Below are 25624 nucleotides of genomic sequence, written 5' to 3'. Positions count from 1 at the left end.
AACTGTCTTCAGTTTGTATCAGTGAGGGAGGCCCTCTGAAATGCAACTGCTCAATCCCTTTATCAGTGTTTGAACAAATTACTGAAATATCTAGCTCTCTGAAGGCTTTACTCTATTTATAAGTTGTTGTTATTGGCCTCTACCCAGATTCAGATGTTAGAGATTAGCCTAAAAGCTGAGTCTTGATTGAAATAGATTTAGATAGACTAGCGGCTGAGCCTGTCCGGTTCACATTACTGCAATCTATTCGTTTTCGCTGAATGAGACACAGGAGGATGCTCTAATAAAAACCTTTGATACCCAGTCCCTGGAGTCAAGGTGTGAGCTTAGGGCATCCTGTTTCTCAGTTCATAGAAGTGCATACGTAAATGGAGAAGATATATGCCAATCTTGTGCCAGACTTAGAATTGTTATTTCTGAATAAGCCTGTCTCATCAGAAAAGTGAATGGCCTGTGGCCTAAGGAGCTATTGTTTTGCTTGTAAGTTCTTTGTTTTCATGAAAAGCCTCTTTGATTCTCAGAATGTGTTTGTTTCAAAGTAATTTGGTTTGAATTCACTCATGCTCAGAAGTCTCCTGAAAAGCTTTCCTTAGAATTTTACAGTATTTGTTTTATATGCAAGCAATACCTTATACATTTTGAAGAAAAGAATTTATATGATATCAATTTTAATTATCAGAGCTTGGTTTCCAAAGCCTGCCTGTTTCTATCACATGTTGATAATGAACAGCAATGATATTTTCAAAACAGTAGCAACCTTTTTGATAACAGATGTTTCTTTATACTATTAAGAGGCAAATGCATAACTGTTTGAGGTGAAGGGATTCAGCTTCAAAATAACTTTCCTGTTTATAAGCTTTCTTGCAGTTTAGATATGCTGCCATCAGGTGGTAGTAATATGTCATATCCATGTGGCTCCACAAATGACATTGTGCTTAAGGTCATCACAAAGATTTATAATAATTAATGCAGATTTGTAAATGAAAATTAAAATAACATATTACATCTTTTTAGTTCCAGAGCTGAAGATACTTCTAATGGAAGTTTTAAAACGTGTGTATTGGTAGATACAATTGGGCATGTTTTCTCTCTTCGTTTATGTATTTACTTGTAAATGAAGAGTTTCATCTTACTCTTTCAAAAATTTTAGAAAATACAGAAAAGTAAAATTAAAAACACCAAATTTTCATCACTCAAAGATAATTGTTATCAACCTTTTTGTTTCATTTTCTTTCAGTCTTATTTTTTTAACATGCAATCTTTAATATATTTTGGGTTCTTTTGGTTTTTTTTTGGAAGGGAGAGTAGAGTTTAATGGCAGGAAAAGGTATTTAGCTGTAGTAACTGTATATACAGCATATATCTTTTATAACTTTTAAAATTGTAACTTCTTTGTAACTGTTTTATGATTTCTTAGTTTGGATTGATTGAGGTTTTCCATAATTTAGTCATTCATATATTAGTAGATAATATATGTTTTTTATTTCGGTCATCAGGAGTATTTTATCTCTGTCTTCCATCCTTTGCCTACCAAGAGGATCATTATTTCATTGCAAATATGCTTGAATTTTTATTTAACACAGATGAATTTCTAATTAATCTTTTAGTAGCTAGATGTGTTTCCTCTGTTGCATTTGAAATGAAACTGCCAGAAAATCTGAACTTCCAGTTTTCAATTATGAATGAAAATATAGTTTTCCTGTTTCTATTTCCTGTTCCTATTCCTGTTACTATCATATGGATGTTTTATAATTTTGTAAATTGTGTGTCACCAGGTACTGCATATAAACATTTTAGGACCCTATGATATGTGACAGCTCCATTACCTACTTCCTACCAAAATAATTTTTTTCTTTTCTTTTTAATAGCATAGAACGTTGCATTAAAGAAATACAGTCTGAAGTTAACAAACAGTGTCCAGATGTACACCTGCAAACGACGACTGACTGCTTTGAATGGCTAAATAATTATAATTATGATTCATCCAAGTCACCGTCCATTCCCCATGGAGATTTGATAAAATTTCTCAAAATACTGGTAAAAATATATATAATCTTTGTTTTAATGGTGGAGTGGGGTGGGTGAACCTGGAATACATTTCATCCAGTTTCCATATATAAATATTTATTTCATTGACCATATTAGCCTGTCATATCTAGGGTTTGTGTTTTGTTTTACTTCTCTATCTGCAGTGGAATCCAGTGAGCTATATATTTTTATTTTCTACTGTGACTTTTATCATAAAATGAAGTTTATATAAGTGGGCATTAAGCATTATAATTCCTGGGTGACTTGTGGTATGATATTTGCCATATCAGCATCACAAAATGTATTGAAATGTACCACAATTGTCCATCAGAAAATTTGGTATTTATTACATTTTGTGTCCCTTCACAACTACTCATTTTCCTGGGCTCATTATTAAGCACAATAAGATCAGCATTGATTGTGTCTGTTAAGGAGCCTTGTCCACCACTCCATTCATTCTCAACCTGCAGGCATATCTAATTCTTTTCAATCAAGGCAGCAGTTTCTACAAGACCACTGTTAATTGATGGAATATTATTACATTGGTCACTCTTGGATACTGACCACGCTCTATGTTAAACAGGTTTTTATAGCCTTCAAGAAGAATACTTATTTATTTTACTTATATCTACTAAGGCAACAAGCTTGCAAAATCAGTTTCCTAGGGAAATAGCACAATTGTTAGAAAGCAGGATTTCTGTAGCTATGGTTTTAATTTAATTTAGGGGCGAAAAAAAGGGCACTGTTTTTGTCTAAACATTAAACCTTGACTCAGGCAGATGTGGAAAATATCTTGAGGTTGTAGATGGCTTAGGATGACAGAATCCGATGAAAATAATTTTTGGCTGTTATTATTATTGCAGATGTCTCTTTAATGTTTACCGAGTAATAAAAGGAAGAGAAAGGAAGATTATGTGCCCTGAAGGCTTATTCTTTTAAGAAAATCCTCTCACCCATTATCTCTTGAAGGTGGAGCCTTGAAGAATAAATATGGATATAGTTATTCCTTTAATTTCTATTAAGAGCCATGTGTAGTGAATTTCATTAATATTGATGTAATAATGCTTTCTCATTTAATTAAAAGCAAAAGCTTTTAATTATCTTTTAATCTGTCACACATAAGTCATTCTCTATTCACTGCAGGGCAAAGGCCGCCTTAGTTTTGCTCAAATTCATTAGACTGGTAGGCCCCTTCCAGACCTAGGTTTTTTTTTTTTTTTCTTTGTAACATAATTGATCATGTTATTTTGAGAACAGAACCACATTATTTAAACAGATCCAGATTAAAACGACCTTATCAAATTTTTACATGCAGAAAGTGTCAATCTTGACAGTATTTTTTTCATACCTCAATTTTTTTCCCCATAGAATGTTTTTATTTATTAATTATCTAACTATTTAAACAAGGAACAGAGGTTCTAATTATGGCAGTTATATAAAGTCATTTTCAAAATTTAAGCAATCAATACCTAACACATGTTTTAAACCTCTGTAATCTATTATTCTTTAAATGTTTGCTTGATCAAGTATTTACAGTTATTGACTGATTTAAAGAAACCAACGTTTGAGGCACTAATAAGACCAGTTTTTCTCTACAGAATTTACCATAATGCTGGTGTTCTGGTCTCTTGTCTAAGGACAGGAGTTTTCCAGAAAGTATCAAAAAGAACTAAATAGAAGAAAGAGAGAAAGCGGAGCTTCAGAAAAGCCAGTTTACTTTTTGCTTCTCCAGAGTGTAGATGGAAGGAACGTGGGTGAGGAGAATGGGACCAGGCATCCATTCTTGGCTCTGTGCTTTATTGCGTGTGACATTTGGAAAGTGACTTAAACGTGCTTCACTCTAGTGTCCTTCTCTGTAAATTGGGGTCTTAAGTATCTGCATCACAGAGTTTTCCTTATGAATAAGTCAGAGACTCGAGAGAAAAGTACTTTTTATATAGTAAACTGCTATATGGATATTAGGTATTATTATTTATTACAGATAGAACATCAAATCAGACATCACAGTGCTTAGAATCACTGAGAATTTGTCTCAGAGTTGTTCATGATTCTGAGTCACAAATACCTGTGTTACCTTTGTCAATAAGAGATTTCAAAGCTGGACTGATTTTAGACTGCTTGGACCTTGCTTCCATTTAAAAAAAATAGATAAAAAGCAGCTTGTTGCTACTTGGAGAATATAAGCTAATGTCCATACGACCTGAAATGATCATTAGGAGAGTAACATGTAAAGAGAATGTGTGTATTTAATTTAAAGTCCAAAAAGAAAGTAAATATTTTGTCCCTTTTCTATTCTTAATTACACCTACAATTGTTTCTGTCAGTTAACACAGAAAGTGTAAAAAAAAAAAATTTCATATCTTTTGAAGAACAATTCTGAGAGTGTTTTTTTCTCATTTTGAGTTAGTTATTTCTTTGGAGAGAACTGAAAAATTCTGTCTAATTTCCAAAGTAAAATCTTTCTTAATGTGACTCAAAAAGAAATTTAAATGAAAGTTAAAATCTTCAAATGTATTAAACTATATTTCTCAGTATGGCAGCTATTAGTAAGCCCTAGGCATAATATTTTGTTTAAAGGTCTCCATTCTCTATGTTCATTTGGGGTTTTATAATAATAAGTATACTCATTCAGGCATGAAAATTATCTACTAGGTATTAATTAGGGGTGTCATCTTGAATTCATTTTGTCTTAGGGGTGCATTTCAGTTGATATTTTACTATAGGTTTTTATTTAGAATTTTTAAGCTAATGCTTCCATACAGCTCAGGTTATATCAGGAATGGATAACAATGAAGAAAAAACTGTGTGTCTCGAAATCTAATTGAAAAATTCGTTCATCATCTGGGCTTTACAAAACTTAACAGACCACAAAGCTAATATTCTAAAATGTCTGAACTGATTAAATTTCAAAGGCAAAAAAAAAAAATTTTTTTTTAAATCATAGTATTGATTCTTGAATTGAAATGAATTATGAAATTCTGTGTATCTGTAGAAATCATTTTCTCCTTCTACTCTTATAATCACATTTCTAACATTATGATTTACTTTTATTAGCAAGATTTGTTGAAGAATGAACAAAATCAAGAAGAGATGGTATTGAATTTACTTTGGGACCTCTCCTGCCAGAGCAGTGTTTCATTCCCATCCATTGTAAGTGGAGCATCTTTCCATTTCCTCTCTAGGGCTTCTCTTCATTCTGTTGAAGATCATTCCTCAATGGATGTAAAGTCTGTATGGGATGATATAAGACTACATCTTCGACGCTTCTTAGTGAACAAATTACAAAGCCACAGTGAAATAAACAATTCACAGCAAAAAATTTTGTTGAAAAATCAGTGCATACAGCAACTCTTATTTCTTTATCCAGAATCAGAAGTTACAAGCAAGTACCAAAGCATACAGAATAAACTGTTGACCAAACTTCTGCAGAACTGTTTTCCTTCTTTTAGCAGAGAATCAAATTTAGACATAATGGCTGATAGATACCAAGGTACAATGCTTAAGTTATACTCAATGATAAAAGAGGATTTTAACACACTACATGATATTTTAGCTCCATCCTCAACAGTGAAATTCATTAAAGAAACTTACCTGGATACTGTTACAGAAGAAATAGCAAAATTTCTTGAAAATTTTTGTGAGCTGCAGTTCAAAGAAAGTGCTTCCTGTGTGGTTAAAACAAGCAAGAGCTCCAGCAGGCATAGAGGAACAGTGCATGCTTTGGGTTAGTGACTTTTTTACATTTCTGTTTGGTTTAACTTAAACCTTTAAAAATCTTTAATTTTCTAACTTTTCTATTTGGTTAAACTTAATTGCAAACTTGAAAATAAATCAGAAAATAAATGTTGTAAAATTTCCACTTCACATTTCTTTTACGCTTTTCTTTTTCTATAAGTATAGTAATAGAAGTGTTTTCTTTCCTGTCATTAAATTGTTAAAGATACTGGAATGTAAGTCAGAAATATTACCAGTAAGACTTTCAGTTTTTTAATCACATAAATTACTGGATGAAACATTTAACTCATTGTATCTTCCAAGGCTGAAGCATTAAGGAAAGAGAATGGTTGAACATTTTTTGACATTTTCACTAATTAAAATTGGAAGTTTAAAATTCTGACATTTTAGTCAGCCGATGCCAATACAGACCTACTATGAAATGCTAATTATAAAATTCTATATTATAATTGGTTGTGGAAGCTAGCATTAGCTGTAGCTGATTTTAAAAGTTCCTCTGATGTTGTTCCTATAAGAATATATACAGTGAAAGAGGGTTTGAAGATTCTTAATTTTAATCAAAAGATAAAGAAGAATCTGTTATAATACATTTTTCTTGTCATTTTAGTTTCTTACCAGTGAAGAAAAATTAAGGTTGAAAATATGATTATTTTGAAAATTATGATTACTCAAGCTTTTACATAGAATGCTGAGATATAATTCTAAATAGATTCCTAAACTGTATTTTTATTAATAATTATTTAAGAATTATCATTTGGTGACTTGCTGTTTTTTAATTTATAATCATATCATAAAATTTCCATAGCTCACTGTATTTTACCTACCTTCCTTAATAAGATACCAGGATACCAAATAGCTCTGATATATGAATATATTGTATGAACATGATGTGTGAATTTTCCAATAATTTAATGTTTTCTCTTAGAATGTTTATTTTCTTTGGGAAACCATCACATCACAGAATAGAGATGCATCATCCAAGTTGAGGTCACAGCAGAATACAAAGTCAGTTCATTTAGGAGCATTGCAGTTTTACTCAAAGTAAATAGATCTTCATTTTAATTATTACATAAATTTTAAATGTATTTTCACAAGTACACTTATTTTCTATAATTTTTATGTTCTCTCAAAAAATTTCTGGTTACTTTTGCTTTCACTATGAAAGTTTTATATGTGCTAAATACAGTTTAGTTTATAACAGAAGAGAAGACCTATATCATTAAAAATATGTGTAAGTTTCTATGGAGTCTTTAGGGCTGGTAATGAAGTGTTTTCCATTCATAAGAGAGAACTATGTGTGTTGGCTTTAACACCAAAATTTGAAGCCCTTTCCAAAAGTCCAAACGCACCGAACTTTCTCAAGCTGCTTTATCTGAACTTTGGTATAAATCACTTGTTAAGTGAATGTTTTCCTTGTGCCAAACACTGTAATAAGTGCATCCCTTTCCTTAATATCCCAATTTCATAAACAAAGAGAAAGTTTAGAAAGATTAACTTGCTTTTGGTCCTTTGCACCAAGTCAGGATTCACATGTAGGTCTTTATGTCTTCAAGACCCGTATTCTTTACCATCATGGTATTGGGCTTTAAAGTGTAAAATTAAATGTTTTGTCTCTGTAAAAGAAATTTCAAATGGCACTGTTCAAGTGGGCTGCCTGAAAATCAGTTCAGTTTAGCCTTGTTGAGCACATGCCATAGGCAAGGCATTTAGCAGCTACCATATTGAGGGTTTCTAAGCTAGACATGATAAAGGGGAGAAATCTCAATGAGTTAATTGCTGCTAAGGCTGTAACAGAGAGCAGTCATATTTTCCAATAATATTTAGCCCAATGACCAAGTTTTTGTTTATTAAAGAAATACAGTTTGAGACTAGCAAAATAATAATTTATTAATATTTATAAATAATTTATAATAATTTATAATAATTTATAGTCCTATGTAAATAGAATCTAGATTGGCTTGAATGGGTTATATATTATCTTTTGTATATGTCTATGTGTTTATTCATCAAGTCTTTGATATTTTGCCTGAAACCCTAAACATTCTCTTAAGTAACAATAGCTCCACATTTATCGAGTCAGATACTGCAACGTGTTATTTCATTCTAACCACCCAGCAAGGTAGGTCACATTATTTATCTCTATTATATAGTGAGAAAACTAAGACATAGAGATATTAAGTAAATCTGGTCAAGGTTACAATGTGAAGCCAGGACAGTCTGTCTGACTGGGGTGTCCTGACTCTATGATTACACTCTGTGACCTAAAAGAACAGGACAGATATAGCTCATTCCATTAAGAACACTCTTAATGTGAATGCTCTGTAAGCTCAGATCTACTTTAGTGTTGTCATTGTTTTACTTTCCTCTAAACTATCCCACACTCTCTTCTCATTCAAAGAGATAACTTAAGCAGACCTTGTATATACACTAGTCTTTTTTTCCCCAGCCTTATTGAGATATAATTGACATACAGCATTTTGTAATTTTAAGATGTACAGTGTGTTGATTTGTACCCTTCATATTTCAAAACGATTGCCACAGTCATGTCACATAATTACCATTACTTTGTTATGTGAGAACATTTAAGATTTACTTTCTTATCAATTTCAAGTATATAATACATTATAATTTCTATAATTGCAATGCTCTACATTAGACCCCCAGAAATCATAAATCTTCTGACTGGAAATTTGTACCCTTTGACCAATATCTTCTCCATGCACCTTCCCCTGGTAACTACCTTAATACTCTGTTTCTTTGAGTTCAGTATTTTTTAGATTTCACATTATAAGTTTTATCATATATATCTGTCTTTCTTTGACCACCTGACCTATTTCACTTAGCGTAATGCCTTCAAGGTCCATCTGTGTTGTTGCAAATTGCAGGATTTTCTTCTTTCTCATGACCGACTAGTATTCCATTTTATGTCTCTCAATCTCACATATTCTTTATCCATTCATTCATATGGAGTAGGAAGTGGCAACCCAGTCTAACATTCTTGCTGGAGAATTCTGTGGACAGAGAATCCCGGCAGGCTCCAGTTCATGGGGTCACAAAGACTTGGACACGACTGAGCAGCTAACACATTCATTCATAAATGGGCCCTCAGGATGTTACCTTATCTTGGCTATTGTGATTAACGCTGCAGTAAATGTGAAAGTGCAGATGGCTCTTTGATATCTTATTTTCATTGCCATTAGATATATATCCAGAAGTAGGATTGCTGATGGTTTTTCTATTTTTCAATTTTTTTGTGGAACCTCACCATTTGCTACAGTGTCTGTAATACCAATTTATGTGCCTACCAACGGTGCACATGGGTTCCCTTTTCTCTACGTCATCACTAGTGCTTGTTATCTATTGCCTTTTTCATGATAGCAAAGTGTAAGGTGATATATCATTGTGATTTTGGTTTGGATTTCTCTGATGGCTAGTGATCTTGAGCATCTTTTCATGTACCTGTTGGCCATCTGTATGTCTTCTTTGGAAAAATGTCTCTTCCAGTCCTCTTCCCATGGTTTAATCAGATTTTTGTTGTTGTTATGGAATTGTATGAGTTCTTTAAGTATTTTGGATATTGATGCTTACTAAGTATATGGTTTGCAAGTATTTTCTCACTATCAAAGATTTTCTTTCTTTCTTTTTTTTTCTGGTGAATAGTTTCTTTTGCTGTGCATAAGCTTTCCAGTTTGATGTAGTACCACTTATTAATTTTTGCTTTTGGTATTATATACAAAAAATCATTGCCCAGACCAACATTAGGGTACTTTTTCACTATCTAGGAGTTTTACGGTTCCAGGTCTTAGGTTTCAGTTTAATCCACTTTGAGTTGATTTTTGTATGTGTTGCAAGGTAAGGTACAGTTTCATTCTTTTGCATGTTTTATCTACTTTTCCCAACAACATTTATTTAATCCTTTACCCAATGAGTATTCTTGGTTGCCTTGAAAATACTGGTTGACCATATATGCACGAGTTTATTTCTGGGTTCTCAATTCTGTTCTATTGGTCTATGGGTCTATTTTTATGTTTTGTTATTTGAAGAAAATGATGAAATAATGTCATAATGTAAACATCGCAGACTCTTACTGGTTTGGTAATCTATCTTAGAAAAAAAGTATTATTTTTGCAGACACTCTTTTTTTAATTGGGATTTTATTTTACTTATTTACTTTTGTTTTGCTTTTTGGCTATGCTGCACAGCATGTGGGATCTTAGTTCCTAGACCAGGGATCAAATCCATACTCCCTGCACTGAAAGCACAGAATCTTAACCATTGGAACACCAGGGAAATCCCTAGATAATAAGTGATTAAATCATTAAATTGCTTTTAAAGTTGTATTTTCTTTGGATTTAAGAAAAGATATTGCCTCTTTTCTCAGTGCTTGAAAACGAGAGGATTGTTTATGTGTAGTAAGTTTAGTTAGATAAATTCACTGTTTTAGTATGTAAGAATATAGTTAGAAAACTTCAATCATAGTATAAATGTCATGATCCCCTGTCTGTCTTACATTGAATTTTCCTTAAGGTGATTGTTAGCTTGAAAGGGAAAGACTTAAGAGTATATGATACACGCCTTTGAGTGTTCTGAAGGTTTCTAAAGATCTGTAGTGGATGAGAGGTTGAAACTTAGTGGCCTCTACCCCTCCCGTTTCTCAATTCCTTTATATTTTGTTTCAGGAAGATTGGGGAGTAGGGGAAACAGAATCCCTTTAGGAATGAAAAAATCCTTTAGAGTAAAGAAGACCCTCAAGTCAAGATAAAGGTAGAATTTTGACTATGAAGGCACAGATCACAACTGGAAAGTAGGTCAGTCAAAACCACCCTAATTTCTCTCCTACTCCTCAAGTATCTGATTGGCTGAGTGATGCTCTCAAGGAAATTTAAAGTATACTGAGGCCAGTATGCAAAGTGTGTACAAAAGAAGCATCTGTATGGTATTGTTGCAGAAGAGACCAAGTCTCCTAGAAAGATACCACATCTCTTGACCCTGTTGTGTTCATGAGACGGAGGGGAAGATCTCCATTAGCTCTCTGATGTCAACTATGCTTGTTGTTTTCTAACCCCACATTAGTAGATGCTGCAATTTCAAATAATACAAAACAGTAATGGGGAAAAAAAAATTCTTAAGAGAAAGTTGTATCTTATTCAGTTATCACAAATTCCTTTAAAATAATAATACAATTTCGGGGGATTTTGTTGTAACATTTTTGAAAATACTAATAAATGATATTGTTGATTAGCTTTGTTTTTTTACCCACTGTTTTATCATACTTGCTATTCTTTAATGAAATACTGGTACATTCTTTGTTTATAAGTACTTGCTCTCAAAAGGTGAAAAGTACAGTTATCAGAGTCTTGCCTGAAGACTTTGTGCTTGCCTGAAGCTCTCACCCCCTTGTTTATGCAACCTTAGATAAGTCATTTTACCTCTTCATATCATTCTGTTGATAACCGATAAAATGAAAGGGTTGTATTAGATAATGTATCTAAGCTTTTACTTTAAACTTATTCTGACTTTGTGACTTGGAAATTATTCCACAACCAGATTTTATACCTACAGTTTGTCATTGGGAACTGTCATCATTATTTTCTCCACTGACTGACAGCTCAGCTGTATTAGCTGGCTGAGTGTGTGGCTTTGGATGCCTCCGTCACAAATACGAAAACATCCTTTAGATTTTTTTATCTGTGTGACCTTTCTCCCCCAGTGAAACTTGAAGATAACAGTGTGGAAAGTTCTCACTTCCTGCAATTGCATTTTTGATGAGGTTAGGAGGGTGAAGAGGGGAGTCTGTGATTAAGCAAAAACAGGAAATAGAGTCTCTCCTTCCAGCTGACATCTGAAGCTATTCCTAGAAATTCTTTTTGGGGCTTCCCCTTTGATCCCACAACCAACTGTTCCTGTTTTGTTTTATTTTTCATTTCAATTTTTTGGTCATTGTAGCTTTTTCAATCAGATCATTGAAAATTAAGATCACAGGCAAGAAATGGAAATACGATATTATTCTATATTGTTGATTGAAAAGAAATCGATATGCCTTTTCTCTGGCATGTATTTAAAGCAGAGATTTAATAGTGACTGTTTTTTCCTGGGGAAGAACCAGCTGGTTTCTGCAATGTTGTAGACAGTACACATGGACTAAATACTTTTTCTAAAAAAGTGTCTCTGTATCCATACAAACCCCTCTGTAAATACAAAAAGCCTCAGAATTAGGCCTATAAAGCATGGAAGGGTGATAGATATTGTCTTAAGAGTCTGTGAATAAGAATTTGACAAGCTATGTAATAATGAAACAGTTGTACACAAATTGAACTTGTGTAAATAATTTTAGTATTTTTTTTCAGCATGTGAAGCAAGTCAAAAGTGATTTGGGTCTTGGCATAATTGATCCTAAAGCCATCCCTCCTGCCAGTTCAGTTACATGACATGTTCAGTGCCTTCTTGAGACTTCTAGAATGTGCTCATGCATCCATGCCATCAGTAGAGATAGTGGGCTTGTCTTCCCTTTTTATGAGCCAGGAGGATATTTTCCACTCAACCTAACTCCTTTCTGTACCGTCTGTCTCTCTACAGTAAAAGTATACAGGGTGATCCATCAAGGTGAGGGTGAGAGCTAGAGCTATTTAGTTTTATTTCATCCTTTATATAAGAGGACAAATTTTTTATGCCATTTAAGAAAGTGTTTGCTGTGTTAAAAGTCATTCCCATCTATTTGATTCTTGAGTTTTAGTAAAGCACAAATGGCCTAGGCTCCATTTTACACTAAAAACTTGAATAAAGTATATACTTTGCAAAGGATACTACTCAGAACATGATTTCACCATTAATTTTTGTTAATATTTTCTCATTGATCATCTTCATTTTTCCTTGTTCAGTTCAGTTCAGTTGCTCAGTCGTGTTTGATTCTTTGCCACTCCATGGACTGCTGCACGCCAGGCCTCCCTGTCCATCACCAACTCCCAGAGTTTACTCAAACTCATGTCCATTGAGTCGGTGATGCCATCCAACCATCTCGTCCTCTGTCGCCCCCTTCTCCTCCTACCTTCAATCTTTCCTAGCCTCAGTGTCTTCAAATGAGTCAGTTCTTTGCATCAGGCAGCCAAAGTATTAGAGTTGCAGTTTGTGCATCAGTCCTTCCAATGAATATTCAGGACTGATTTCCTTTAGGATGGACTAGTTGGATCTCCTTGCAGTCCAAGGGACTCTCAAGAGTCTTCTCCAACACCACAGTTCAAAAGCATCAATTCATCAGCACTCAGCTTTCGTTATAGTCCAACTCTCACATCCATACATGACTACTGGAAAAACTATAGCTTTGACTAGATGGACCTTTGTTGGCAAAGTAATGTCTCTGCTTTTTCATATGCTGTCTAGGTTGGTCATAGCTTTTTCTTCCAAAGAGCAAGTGTCTTTTAATTTCATGGCTGCAGTCATCATCTGCAGTGATTTTGGAGGCCCCCCCCCAATTTTCTTTGTTATCTATTTACAAATATATAAAGTCAGGTACATAATAGGTACTCTTTTTTTAGATCCTTGTAATTTGCTGTGCACCTTGCCAAGCACTTTATGTATTGATACACCATTTGATTCTTCTAACATGTCTGAAAATTTGAATATTATCCCTACCTTATAGTTATAGAATCTGAGGTTGGATAAGCCTTTCTCAAAGACCCACTGCTGGGATGTATCTCGACTGTAATTCAAATACATTGCTGAATTATGACCAAAACTATTCTCTTAAATACTATCTCTTTCTGAATGAATTCACTGCAAGATCAGAAACCATTTTATAATTTGAAGAGTAGTTCGCATGAGCCACAGATCCTTATTTTTGTGTTGGACTTACTGCAGTTGTAACACACATATTCCTTGCATACACCTTTAAAGAAACTTCAATTTTGAAAGCAACTATTATACTAACAGAGTGCAAAGCTACATCACTGCATTTTCTGCTCTGGAAAGATTTAGAAAGGGAAAAAAAAAATCCAAGACTTCCATATATTAACATATGAAAAGGAAAATAATAATGTTAGTTTTTTACTTAATATAAAAAATATGTGGAAAAGCTCTCATTTTATTTCTAGAGAAGTAGGTAATCTCCTTACCTTTAAGGTTTTACCAGAGTTAGGCTAAAAGTAACTGTTACTGAAATAGTTGAAGCAATTGCTGCCAGGTTTAAGATCCCTTTTGTCATTAATTAATAATAAACCTAAAGATTAGCAATATGTGTGCAAGATGCTTCCACCTTTGGGTTTGTTTTTTTTTTTTAAATCTTCCCTTTGCTCCATCACCAATCTGAAATTAAGCAGTGCAGCAACTCCAGATCTTGTTTCATTGGTGGGAAAAAAATCACAGCGTTTTGGCTGGCTAGCAGATCAAGGTGGAGATGAAACTAAGGTTAGGAGTATCTTCCCACTATACCTCTGTACCTCATTAAAAATGCATGTGTGCGTGCTAAATCACTTCAGTTGTGTCTGACTCTGAGTGACCCCATGGACTGTAGCCCGCCAGGCTCCTCTGTCCATGGGATTCTCCAGGCAAGAATACTGGAGTGGGTTGCCACTCCCTTCTCCAGGGGATCTTCCCGACCCAGGGATCGAACCCGTATCTTTAATGTCTCCTACATCAGCAGGCGAGTTCTTTATCACTAGCACCACTTGATAAGAAAATAAACAAATAGAATTCATCATTCTAGTGTTATTCGAACACTAAAATTTTTTCCCTACAGAGTTGGTGTTTTAAAATTCTTCCTATTAAAGGTTTTATCATCTGTAAAAATTATTTATTTGATTTAAAACTATGAGAAAAATGACTGTATGTGTATGTGCATAAGGGGAGGATGTTTGTTATGTGCTTGGGTAGGTACATGATATTTTTGCATATGTAAATGTATCTTTATTTACCTAAAATGTTTTTCTGCTAAATATGTGACTAGTTTTCTGACCCCATTATTTCACATTAAGTTCTTCAGAGACTTCTAAATTTTGTTTTAAAGACATTAAAGCAACAAAAATGGAAAGTATGTTCTGGAGAGAAAGTGGATGCAGTTTAGTTTTGGTAATATTTTTGCTTCCATGTAGCAAAAATTAGCAATTATCAACTTCCTATCATGTGTTCTTCCTAAAGGTGGAAAGAATATTTTATTAGGCATGTTCTGTAAGACATTCAGTTACTAAGAATGGTAGATAAAAATGACTTAGTAATTTCTCATGAAGGCTTCCCTGGTGGCCCAGCGGTAAAGAATCTGCCTGCAGTGCGGCAGATGTGGGTTCAGCCCTTGGTGGGGAAGATCCCCTGGAGAAGCAGACGGCAATCCACTCCAGTATTCTTGCCTGGGAAATCCCATGGACAGAGGAGCCTGGCAGGTGCAGGCCATGGTATCTCAAGAGTCGGACACAGCTTAGCGATTAAACTACCATACATGAGGGGTCATAGGTCAGCTTGAGATTTATGTCCCTTATTAACCATTCAATAACAGTTTTAAAAATTAGGAAGAGATTGAAATACTGAGATTTTTAAAACTTTTATTTTTTTTAACTTGGAAAAAGAAATTATCGAGTTAAAAATATGTGACATATTAAGAAAAGAGTGAAAATAACTGTAAACAAATTATTGGAAAAAAGTTTAGAATAAGGTTATTCTAAAAGTAAACATTTATTTTGTAGCTCCTCTATACTGAGCAAAAAATGTGGGTGAGTAATACACATGGAGGTGGTTGCAGGCTAGAAATTCAAGTTCTGTAGAAAGTGAGTTGATAAGTAACTAATATGCCTTGTCTAAAACTTTTCTGCTTTCCCCCGCTAACGTAATTTATGTTATTCTATGTCTTGATATATAAACACAATGATAAATGTGAATGCTGAGCTCTCTTGTTTTAGGTAAAAATGTTTATAGTTTTATAGGTCATGAATCCCTGAATTCTTGTTTAACATATAGATATTTCCAGTGGACTAGTATAACCTTGAATGTTGTTTAACTAACATATTTTTTCCTCAGGTTCTCAGAAAATGTAATATGTGCCTTCTGGTTACCATACTATTAATCAGTTATTAATAGCAAACATTTTTTTTCATAAACTTTCAAGAAGAAATGTTTAGTAAGTCAAAAGACATTGGTAAGATCCCTTTAAAGATGTACTCTTTCTAACACAAGACTGAAAACTGTAACAGATGTTACCACACCTCAACATTCTTCCTTAGGAAAATCAACTTGGCAGATAGATACGACGTTACGTTATAATGTTTTCCACATCGTTATTTATATGTAGGTATGAAAATCTGTGACCATCAGTGTCACATGTATGAAGTCAAATATCTTCTGCCTCAAAGTAGCTTTCAATTAACGTCTCCACCTCTATTGATACTTAACTGAGGGGAAATCTGAGTCTTCTACACCTGGGACTTTTAAAATTCTCTGTCTAAATTGGCGTTTTCTGAATATGGACAGATCTGTCTGCACTAGATGTATACAGGAGAAACTGCTGTAGCTTTGAGAGTCAGACCAATCCCTCCCTCACATGTGGAAAGGAGGAAATAATCCTTAGCTTAGGGTAAAATACTTAAGAGTTACAATGGATTTCCAATCAGAAAGGCTTTTGCCTCTGTCATTCTTAAAATCAAATATTTGTTCCTTTGTTTAATACATATATTTTCAGTTTGCTTTTAGTTTTATCAGAATATCCACAAGCACTTTGATGGTTGGGCTATTTAAACGGAGATCTGAAAATTACCATGAAGTGCACTCGATTGCTTCAGTCTAAAGCGGAAACTATCAATATTTGTTTTTGCGGTTTCTTTTCAACACTGAGTAAAAACAGAAAACCCTTGTCTATTACTTAGGAATGTGTTGCTTACATTATTACTAGTTTAATCTCTTCTGTAATACAGTTGTAGGAAGTACCAAGTTAGCAGACAAAGTGGTAGAGAGAAATAAGAATCTGAAAAGGCCCTTAGAATTATGATGCCAGTGATATATGAAAATCTAAATGATTTGAAGTTTTGATAATTTAAATTTCTATGACATGGTCATGCTGAACTGATTTTAGAATATCTGGCAATGTCTGTCCTCCAAAGTAGAAATTATCTTAAATTTGAAATTCAGTGTTAGCATTCCTATTAGCAAAAAGTACACAGTATTAGTCTTTGTAGTACTTGTTGGAATAGACAACCAGGTTTGCGAAATTATCTATCCTGAAAAGAAGAGAAATAGCCTTCAAATTTTATGATGATCATTGTGAGAGAAAGTTATGTTGTGACATAGTTTTATAGTGTCTTCCTATATCTTTTTTCCAAACTGTACTAGAATTGTTTATCCTCATTGTTAATGTTCTTATAGTAGCACAATAAAATAGCAATCCTTCAACTATTTGAAGAGTATGTACTTTTCAGTGGATATTTTTCTTATAATTTTTGTTAGTTAAGGTTACAAAAGTCATAAAGTTCATGGTTATTGGTATATGGGTCTTGTTAGTAGAGCCTGAACCTAAAGAGAAGTGGGAAGATATAACAATTATAGCCCCTATAAGATTTAATAGCTAAGATCTAATGTGGACTCTGTATGTTAAAATGAGAAAAATCCTTGTTCAACTTTGTAGACAGGATATTACTGCACAGATTTTGTTGAGGCTTTATGTTCACTGAATCCCTCTAAAGAGACTTGTATTGTCTTTATAGAGCTTGAGCAGAGTTGGCTTTAATAGCCCATTATTTAGATTAAGCATATGCAAATTTACACAAGCTCTATGTTTATTGATAAGTAATAATCTCAGGTTTTGCATTGTTTCTGTGACATTTACACAACAAAATATAAATCCTTTTTATTTCTATGAAAGGCATTTGAAGGGATTTGAGTTACCAAAAAATGCATACTTTCTTGACATTTATGATTATATTTAAAAACAATGTTACTAAATACTAAATTTGGTGACGATCACTCAGTTACACACCAGTGTGAGTTTGTTTTTTAGTTTTTGTTAAATTTTAATCATGTACCAAGTTTTCTGAGACATGAAAAGGAAACCAGAGATCAGAAGGAGGTTTAAAAACATTAAATACACTGATAAGGTTTGCATCCTTGTGGTTTTGTTTTTTTTTTTCCCTGCTATCCTGATAGTTCTTTAAGGTTCTGTCATTTTCAATCAACAGAGAGTACATGTGATCAGTATATCTGATAAACTTGTCAATGCCTCTTTAAAGCAGGATTCCCCAACCTATTCAATTCAGATCCCCCTGCTTCATTTCAAGTATCATCTTGATAAGACAGAGCTATGTCACAAGCATCTGTGTATAGCCAGCTCAGTCTACAACTAATTTGTGCAGGAAAAAATTAAATCAGGAGGTAAATTATTTCATGATTGCTCATTCCCAACAGAGTTGGGCATCATTCTGAAGAAAATATCAAATAATTGGTTTCAGGCCGTGTCAGACACATGCAATTCCCTTCTCTAATGGCTGTGTGTGGTAGCACCAGGCCTCAGGGGTCAGCAAAGAACTGGAAATAGCTTAGTGCCAGGCACGGCAATAGAGAGTCAGAGCACATAGGAAATGAAGTGGCAATAAGTGCAATCCATAGGGGAAATGTGCTTCACTTGGAGTTTAATATATCGGTTCAGAATCTGGCAGGAAGCCATGCAACAATTGTTTACCTTTTTGTCAGCATCTGCATCTGTTCTGTTTTGTAAACAGCACTTAACTCTCAGTCGGTAAATGCTGGAATCAATAACAACTGTTTAGGGATTTCCTCCCCCCCCCTTTTTTTTATATTCTATAACAAATGCACACTACAAACAATGTTTGCCTTAGATTAACAAGGAACAGACATTAACAGGGTCAAAGGGATTTGGTTGGGAACATTTTATAGCTTCTCGGGTTTATAGTAATTATATCTGTGTGATTTGAATGTATTTTGTAACCTATCCAAATTAAACTGTTAAAAAAATGCTAGCAAGCAGTAATGAAGATGATTTTTTATAATTATCTTAAGTACTGTGTATAGAAAACTGCTGGCACTGTTTGTAATAATTTAGTTCTGTGCAATATTGTGTATTACAGCTGCTATGCAGAAATATTAAGTTGCCTTTTGCAGTTTTAGGAAATTAGTGATTATATCCAGCAGTACTAATTATTTTAAGCATACAGTTATTAAAAAAAAATTACACACCACAGTGAGACATAAAAAAGGTTCGATCTGTGACTAGTGCCTATAAAACTAAATATGTCATTAGTAATTGCAAAAAAAAAAAAAAGGAAAACACTGCTTTTAAGTTCACGGTCTTCAGGGACTGAGTAGATGAATGCTGTCATAAATGCAGGATTGTTATAATAGTTATAGCATCACTTAAAAGTGAATATCACCAAGATCAGAGGAACACATTATTGCTGATGGGTTTATGCCTGCATCTCTCCACTTACTACTTAAAAATTTTACTCCTTAGAATTTCCGTATATGCAATTGCTAAGTTGCCTCGTTTTCATTTTATTTGATTGCTTCATGTCTGATTTTAACCAAACCTGGTTTGTTTTCTTCTGCTTTTACATATATAATGAGCATTAAATCTTAGGCTGTCCCATTAATTTTTGTCAAATGGATGATTTCTTTGAACCTTTCACTGGATAACCATAAACCACAAATGAAATTTGGGAATTATTTGGTCAGATCACCTAATCAAGATTTCTATTTTCTTGTCTTTTCAGAATTTTATGTCTAAGGGTTTGGTGTGAATTCTTTAACTTCCTCAACAGTTATTTTGCTATTTCACTTATCTAAATTATTTGACCAACATTTTTTGAAAGTTTATTGTATTTTTTATTTAATAGTTATAATTAGAAATAAGAGTTTGAAAATTAGAACAGTAATATCTTTCGTACCTTTATCAATCCTAAAAGTACTTTGTCTTCATTTTCTTCACTGTGTATTATTTGCTTCTTTGAGATTCTGTCACTGTATATGAAATTAATTAATATATGGTAATATGTGTACAACTACAAGTTATATGTGATTGTATAATATAAATTCATTTTTATCACCTAGGATGTCTAGAATTTTATTTTCCATTATCCTCAGAATCACAATCCAGATTTTGTAAATGTCCACTTAAAATGTTTATTTGAATGAGGTATAACTTGTTTCTAGGCTCAGAAACTAGAAAAGGGTTGTCTTTTGTAAATGTACATTCTATCCAAAGATAGAGAACATACCTTTTTAATCCATTCCATTATGAATTTATATAATTCAGTAAAAAAATAAACTAATACTTAACACTGCTGCATGCTCTGATCCATAAATATAAAGAGAAAAAAATCTTGATCTCTAGGTTAGAATCTGCCTTTAAAAACCATAGTCAATGTTTAGACATAATTTAGAGGTCAACTATCACCTTTTGGAATTACTTCCTTTACTGAGGAAAAATGATTACATGGCTCCAAATATCTCTCTAGAAATTTAAAGAATATAAAGATGAGACTTTAGTTTCTATTGTTTGTGCTTTGCATCTTTAACATCTTCTTGATAGATAAAGAATCTGCCTGCAATGTGGGAGACCTGGGTTTGATCCCTGGATTGGGAAGATCCCCTGGAAAAGGGAAAGGCTACCCACTCCAGTATTCTGGCCTGGAGAATTCCATGGACTGTATAGTCCATGGAGTTGCAAAGAGTCGGACACAACTGAGTGACTTTCACTTTCATTGATAGGTATTAGTTCCCTGATAGCACAGTTGGTAAAAAATCCGCCTACAATGCAGGAGACTCCTGTTCGATTCCTGGGTTGGTGAGATCTGCTGATGAAGGGACAGGCTACCCACTCTAGTATTCTTGGGCTTCCCTTGTGACTCAGCTCGTAAAGAATCCTCCTGCAATGCCGGAGACCTGGGTTCATTCCAGCCCTGGGTTGGGAAGATGCCCTGGAGAAGGGATAGGCTACCCACTCCAGTATTCTGGCCTGGAGAATTCCAGCCCATGGGTCCCAAAGAGTTGGACACAACTGAGTGACTTTAACCTTCACTTTTGCTATTTCATGTTAAATATTTTAAATCACATCCTAATAATCACTTAGTATGCAAGTTTAAAACAGTTATGATTGAAATTTTCATACCAAAGGTCAAAAATATTCAAAGCTTTATTGTTCCTAAATTAATATAGGTGACTGTCTTGCATTTATGTTAGCATTAAAGTTAACTATCTAGCAGAGTTGAAAAATTGTAGTGGTTATTATGTTCTGATGGAATCTGTAAGGCACTCATGGGGGGATGATATTGTCTATGGATCATTAGCTAATTAAACAAAATTGATTGTTAAGGTAGCCCTTTGTTGTATTAGGTGAAGGAATCATTATTCCCTAAGCAGAGGGAAAATTAAGTGCTAATTAATAGGTTATGAAGTGTGCAGTAGTAGTTAGAGAGTAAGCAGCATTTTCCTAGAACAACTTACCTGTCTCCTGACAAACCTGTGCAATGTGGGAGACCTGGCTTTGATCCCTGGGTTGGGAAGATCCCCTGGAGAAGGGAAAGGAGAATGCAGGACAAGAAGCAACAGCTAGAACTGGACATGGAACAATGGATTGGTTCAAAACTGGGAAAGGAGTATATTGAGTCTGTATGTTGTCACTATGCTTATTTAACTTCTATGCAGAGTACATGTGTGCCAAATCACTTCAGTCATGTCCAACTCTTTGCATCCCTAGGGACTGTAGCCCACCAGGCTCCTCTGTCCATGGGATTCTCCAGGGAAGAATACTGGAGTGGGTCACCATACTCTCCTCCAAGGGAGCTTCCCAACCCAAGGATTGAACTGGCATCTTCTATGTCTCCTGCATTAGCAGGCAGATTCTTTACCACTAACACCACCTGGGAAGCCCTCTATGATGAGTACATCCTGCAAAATGCTGGGCTGGATGACTCACAAACTGAAATCAAGATTGCCGGGAGAAATATCAACAACCTTAGATACACATATGATACCACTCTAATGGCAGAAAGAGAAGAGGAACTAAACAGCTTCTTGATGAGGGTGAAAGAGGAGAGTGAAAAAGCTGCTTAAAAGTCAACATTCAAAAAACTAAGATCATGGCATCTGACTCCATCACCTCATGGGAAATAGTTGGGGAAACAGTGGAAGCAGTGGCAAATTTTCTTTTCTTGGGCTCCAAAATCACTGTCGATGGTGACTGCAGCCTTCAAGTTAAAAGATTCTTGCACCTTCAAAGAAAAGCTATGACAAACCTGGATAGCATATTAAAAAGCAGACACATCACTTTGCCAACAAATGTCTGAATAGTTCAGAGCTATGGTCTTTCCAGTAATCATGTACAGATGTGACAGTTGGACCATAAAGAAGGCTGAGAGTGAAGAATTGATACTTTGAATTGTGGTGTTGGAAAAGACTCTTGAGAGTCTCTTGGTCAGCAAGGAGATCAAACCAGTCAATCCTAGATGAAGTCAACCCTGAATATTCACTGGAAGAACTGGTACAGACACTGAAGCTCCAATACTTTGGCCTCCTGATGCAAAGAGCTGACTCATTGGAAAGACCCTGATGTTGGGAAAGATTGAGCGCAGGAAGAGAAGCGGGAGACAGAGGATGAGATGTTTGGATGACATCATTGGCTCAATGGACATGAGATTGATCAAGCTCCCGGAGGTAGGACAGAGAGGAGCCTGGAGTGCTGCAGTCCATGGGGTTGCAAGGAGTCGGACATGACTTAGCCACTGAACAACAAGCAAATGGCATCTGGGAACACCAAAGTCAACAAATTGATTGCTGATAACTAGTTGTATTTTTCAAATTTCCCAACATAATGTTAAATATGAATTTACTCAACACCATAGCAAAAGTTTCTGTATTGAACTCTTAACATAATGAAGTTTGTATATTGTGCTTTTAAATGCTGTGCTTAGAATTTATTCTATACATGATTCTTTACTTACATGTAGTATGTTTGTTTCTAATTAGATCTTTAAGAACTTGAAGTCTCTGTTCAGTTATAGTTTTACTTCCTTGTTTTTTATGTAAGATAGATTTGTGGAAAAAAGAGATATGCGACCTTCTTCATATTAATTTTAACACAGTTTGATATTCGCTTTCATAGTCATCAAATAAGAATTGCTAAGTTATCTATGTTCACAGTTTGATGCATCTCATCTCTGCTGATGGTGTGGTAGAGTTGATGTATTTCATACTCTTAACTATTATGGCATAACTTAGGTTTGATCTTTAACACTGGCTTTTAAGGTATTTTAAGATTGCTCATCTAATATCACTGTGGAGTCATTCAAGCCTCTTTGTGGTGAAAACAAAGGGGCACAGCTGCACCCCCAATTTATCATACGTATTTGGAGGCTTCTCCAAGTGAATTCCAAACATGTTAAGTCTCACTTTTGTAACCTGGGGATCTTGGCTCTCCAAACAACTGTAAATGGTTGCTTTCGGATCCACTTGCAAACTCAGATGATGATTAAGCAGAGGGACTTTCACTCCAGCTTCTTGTCCATTGTCCTTCTACCTCTTTGAGATGAGAACCACATCTTATGGGAAATTCCCATTTACTGCTCACACTTACCTATTTTCTATTACATGTAACCAAAGTTTGGAGAAAGATGACTTTATACATAAATGCCTTATTCAAATTAAACTAGTGACTCTGAGAATCCTCTCTTTATATCATTTGTCAAAAGCAGAATGATTCATAAGCTGATCTAATCGAGGCTGTTTCTCCCTTAGAACCGTAGGCATTTTCCACAGTATGTCCTTACAGTGCCCTGCCACTTGAACTAACAGTGAGGAAGTCTGGCTCTGAGATGTGTGACTCGTTGGAAGATGCTGAATATTGCAAAAGGCAGAGTGGACTGTTCTTCATCAGGAAGAAACCCATATTTGCTTCTCAAAAGACAGGGCTTTCCTATGGAACCACTGGGAGAAATGAGAAGTTCTTGACCTGGTCTTCTCCAAAGACAATCAAAAAAGGGAAGAGGGATGCTTAAGGCATGGGCAAGAGCTTAGAAGAGGGGATGAGGTTGTCACAAAAATGGAGAAGCGGTGGGAGTGCTGTGGAAGACATAGAAGAGAGGTGAGAGACTCCTATGACAGCCTTGGAGTAAGGAGGGAGTCAGCCCTCGTTCTAAGGCAGGGGGTCTCACGAGGGGCCTTCCCTGTTAGAAGGGAAGCTGAGTTCTGTGTTCCTGAGAGGGGAGGTGGGACCGGAGAGAAGGTGACTGCATCCAAAGCGAAGACCAGGAGCATCTCTGGCTTAAATTTACTTTGTGGGAGTGGGAAGAAAGAGAAAAACTGAGATTCTGAAAATATATTGAAGTACTTTTACTCTTTTAAAAAATATTATTTTTTTATTGAGAGATAATTGCTTTACAGAATTTTGCTGTTTTCTGTCAAACCTCAACATGAATCAGCTGTAGGCATTTTTGTTGTTGTTCAGCCTTTACTGTGCCTTTTGGAGAAGGCAGTGGCACCCCACTCCAGTGCTCTTGCCTGGAAAACCCCATGGACGGAGGAGCCTGGTAGGCTGCAGTCCGTGGGGTCGCAGAGAGTCGGACACGACTGAGTGATTTCACTTTCCTTTCCTTTAGTGTGCCTTTAATTATTTCGTAAACATTTGAATCTGAAATTTTTTCTGGGACCTGTTTGAAGATTTTGTGATACCAAATATTTAAAATATGAAATGAGAATGTTTTATTAGGTAACTTTTCCAAGTAATAAATTTTCATTATAAAAATTAAAACATCAAATAGATATAAGGAGAGAGTCAAAGATCTCACATTTCCTTCCCCCAATTCCCAGTCCCCCAGATCACCACTGTTATTCATACTTTGTTGCATATTGCAGGATTTTTCATTTGCATGTATCAGAATTAATATACAGATTTGTATTTTTTTAATGAGATCAGGCTACTGTTCTGCATTGTGCCTTTTCCAGTTAATATTTCATGATCTCCTCTCATATTGATGCCATCTGTTCTGACGTTCTTTTCAGTAGGGCCATGATATTCCATTATAGGTGTAGCCTAATTCGTGTGCATGTGGCTAAATGTAATCTTACCATAGTGTTGACTCACTGGATTTAGAAAACAGTTTTTTCCCCAAAGCAATACCTGGCCACCGTTACGTGTATTTGTGTGTGCACATATTTGAAGCATATAAAATAAAAAGCGTGAGGCCTCTTTCACCCTCTCTACCCTCAGTCCTACCATCCTAAAGTGATTCCCTGTTAGTAGCTTGGTGTGTACCCTTCTGTACTTACACACGTGCCTGTACTGTGTATGTACATTCTGCAATTTTTTTTTTACTATGTCATTGATCTCTTTTATTTCAGTATATACAAAGTGCATCTTTTTACAAGCTGTAAACTATTGTATGATTATATGAATTACTTAATTAACTAGCTCCTATTGACAGATGTTAGAATTTCTCCCAGTTTCTTTTCTTTGTATGCTTGAGTGTATATCTTTGAAAGCTTTGTTCCCAGAGGAGTTATTCCTGGGCCAAAGAGCAAGCTCATTTAAATTTTGATATGTCAATTCAAGTTGCCCTCCAAAATCAGTAATACTCGGTTTTAGCTACCCAGATTCATAAGTGTGAATACCTAGATTGATGCGTGTGTTCATTTAGACATCAGTTCATTAATTATGATTTTGAGTGTGTGTGTTAAAATCCCTGTGCTTGCCTGCCTCCTTCTGGAGTATCAATGCTATTGCTGTCTTATTGGCCATCCTCTCACAGCCGCTGCTGCTGCCGCCAAAAAAAAAAAAAAAAAAACCACGCCTGGGGGTGAGGGAGGGGCCCTTCCTGCTGGATGCCTTGTTGCTATCAGGAGTTATGGAGCCACACTTGCTTTGCACTCTAGTTTTGCCACATGG

General features: G+C 35.0%; 1 protein-coding gene across 1 annotated transcript in view; it reads left to right on the top strand.

Moving 5' to 3' along the window:
* Positions 1 to 25624, top strand: part of KIAA0825 (KIAA0825 ortholog) — a 416094-nt gene that overhangs the window by 77796 nt on the left and 312674 nt on the right. The window contains 2 exon segments of the mRNA XM_070465821.1: positions 1869 to 2037; positions 5083 to 5752. Coding sequence (XP_070321922.1) covers positions 1869 to 2037; positions 5083 to 5752 — 839 coding nt within the window.

This window comes from Odocoileus virginianus, chromosome 3, assembly GCF_023699985.2.
Source record: "Odocoileus virginianus isolate 20LAN1187 ecotype Illinois chromosome 3, Ovbor_1.2, whole genome shotgun sequence".
Classification (NCBI taxonomy): domain Eukaryota; kingdom Metazoa; phylum Chordata; class Mammalia; order Artiodactyla; family Cervidae; genus Odocoileus; species Odocoileus virginianus.
The sequence above is the reverse complement of the archived record's forward strand: the minus strand, read 5'-3'. Positions and strand labels throughout refer to the sequence as shown.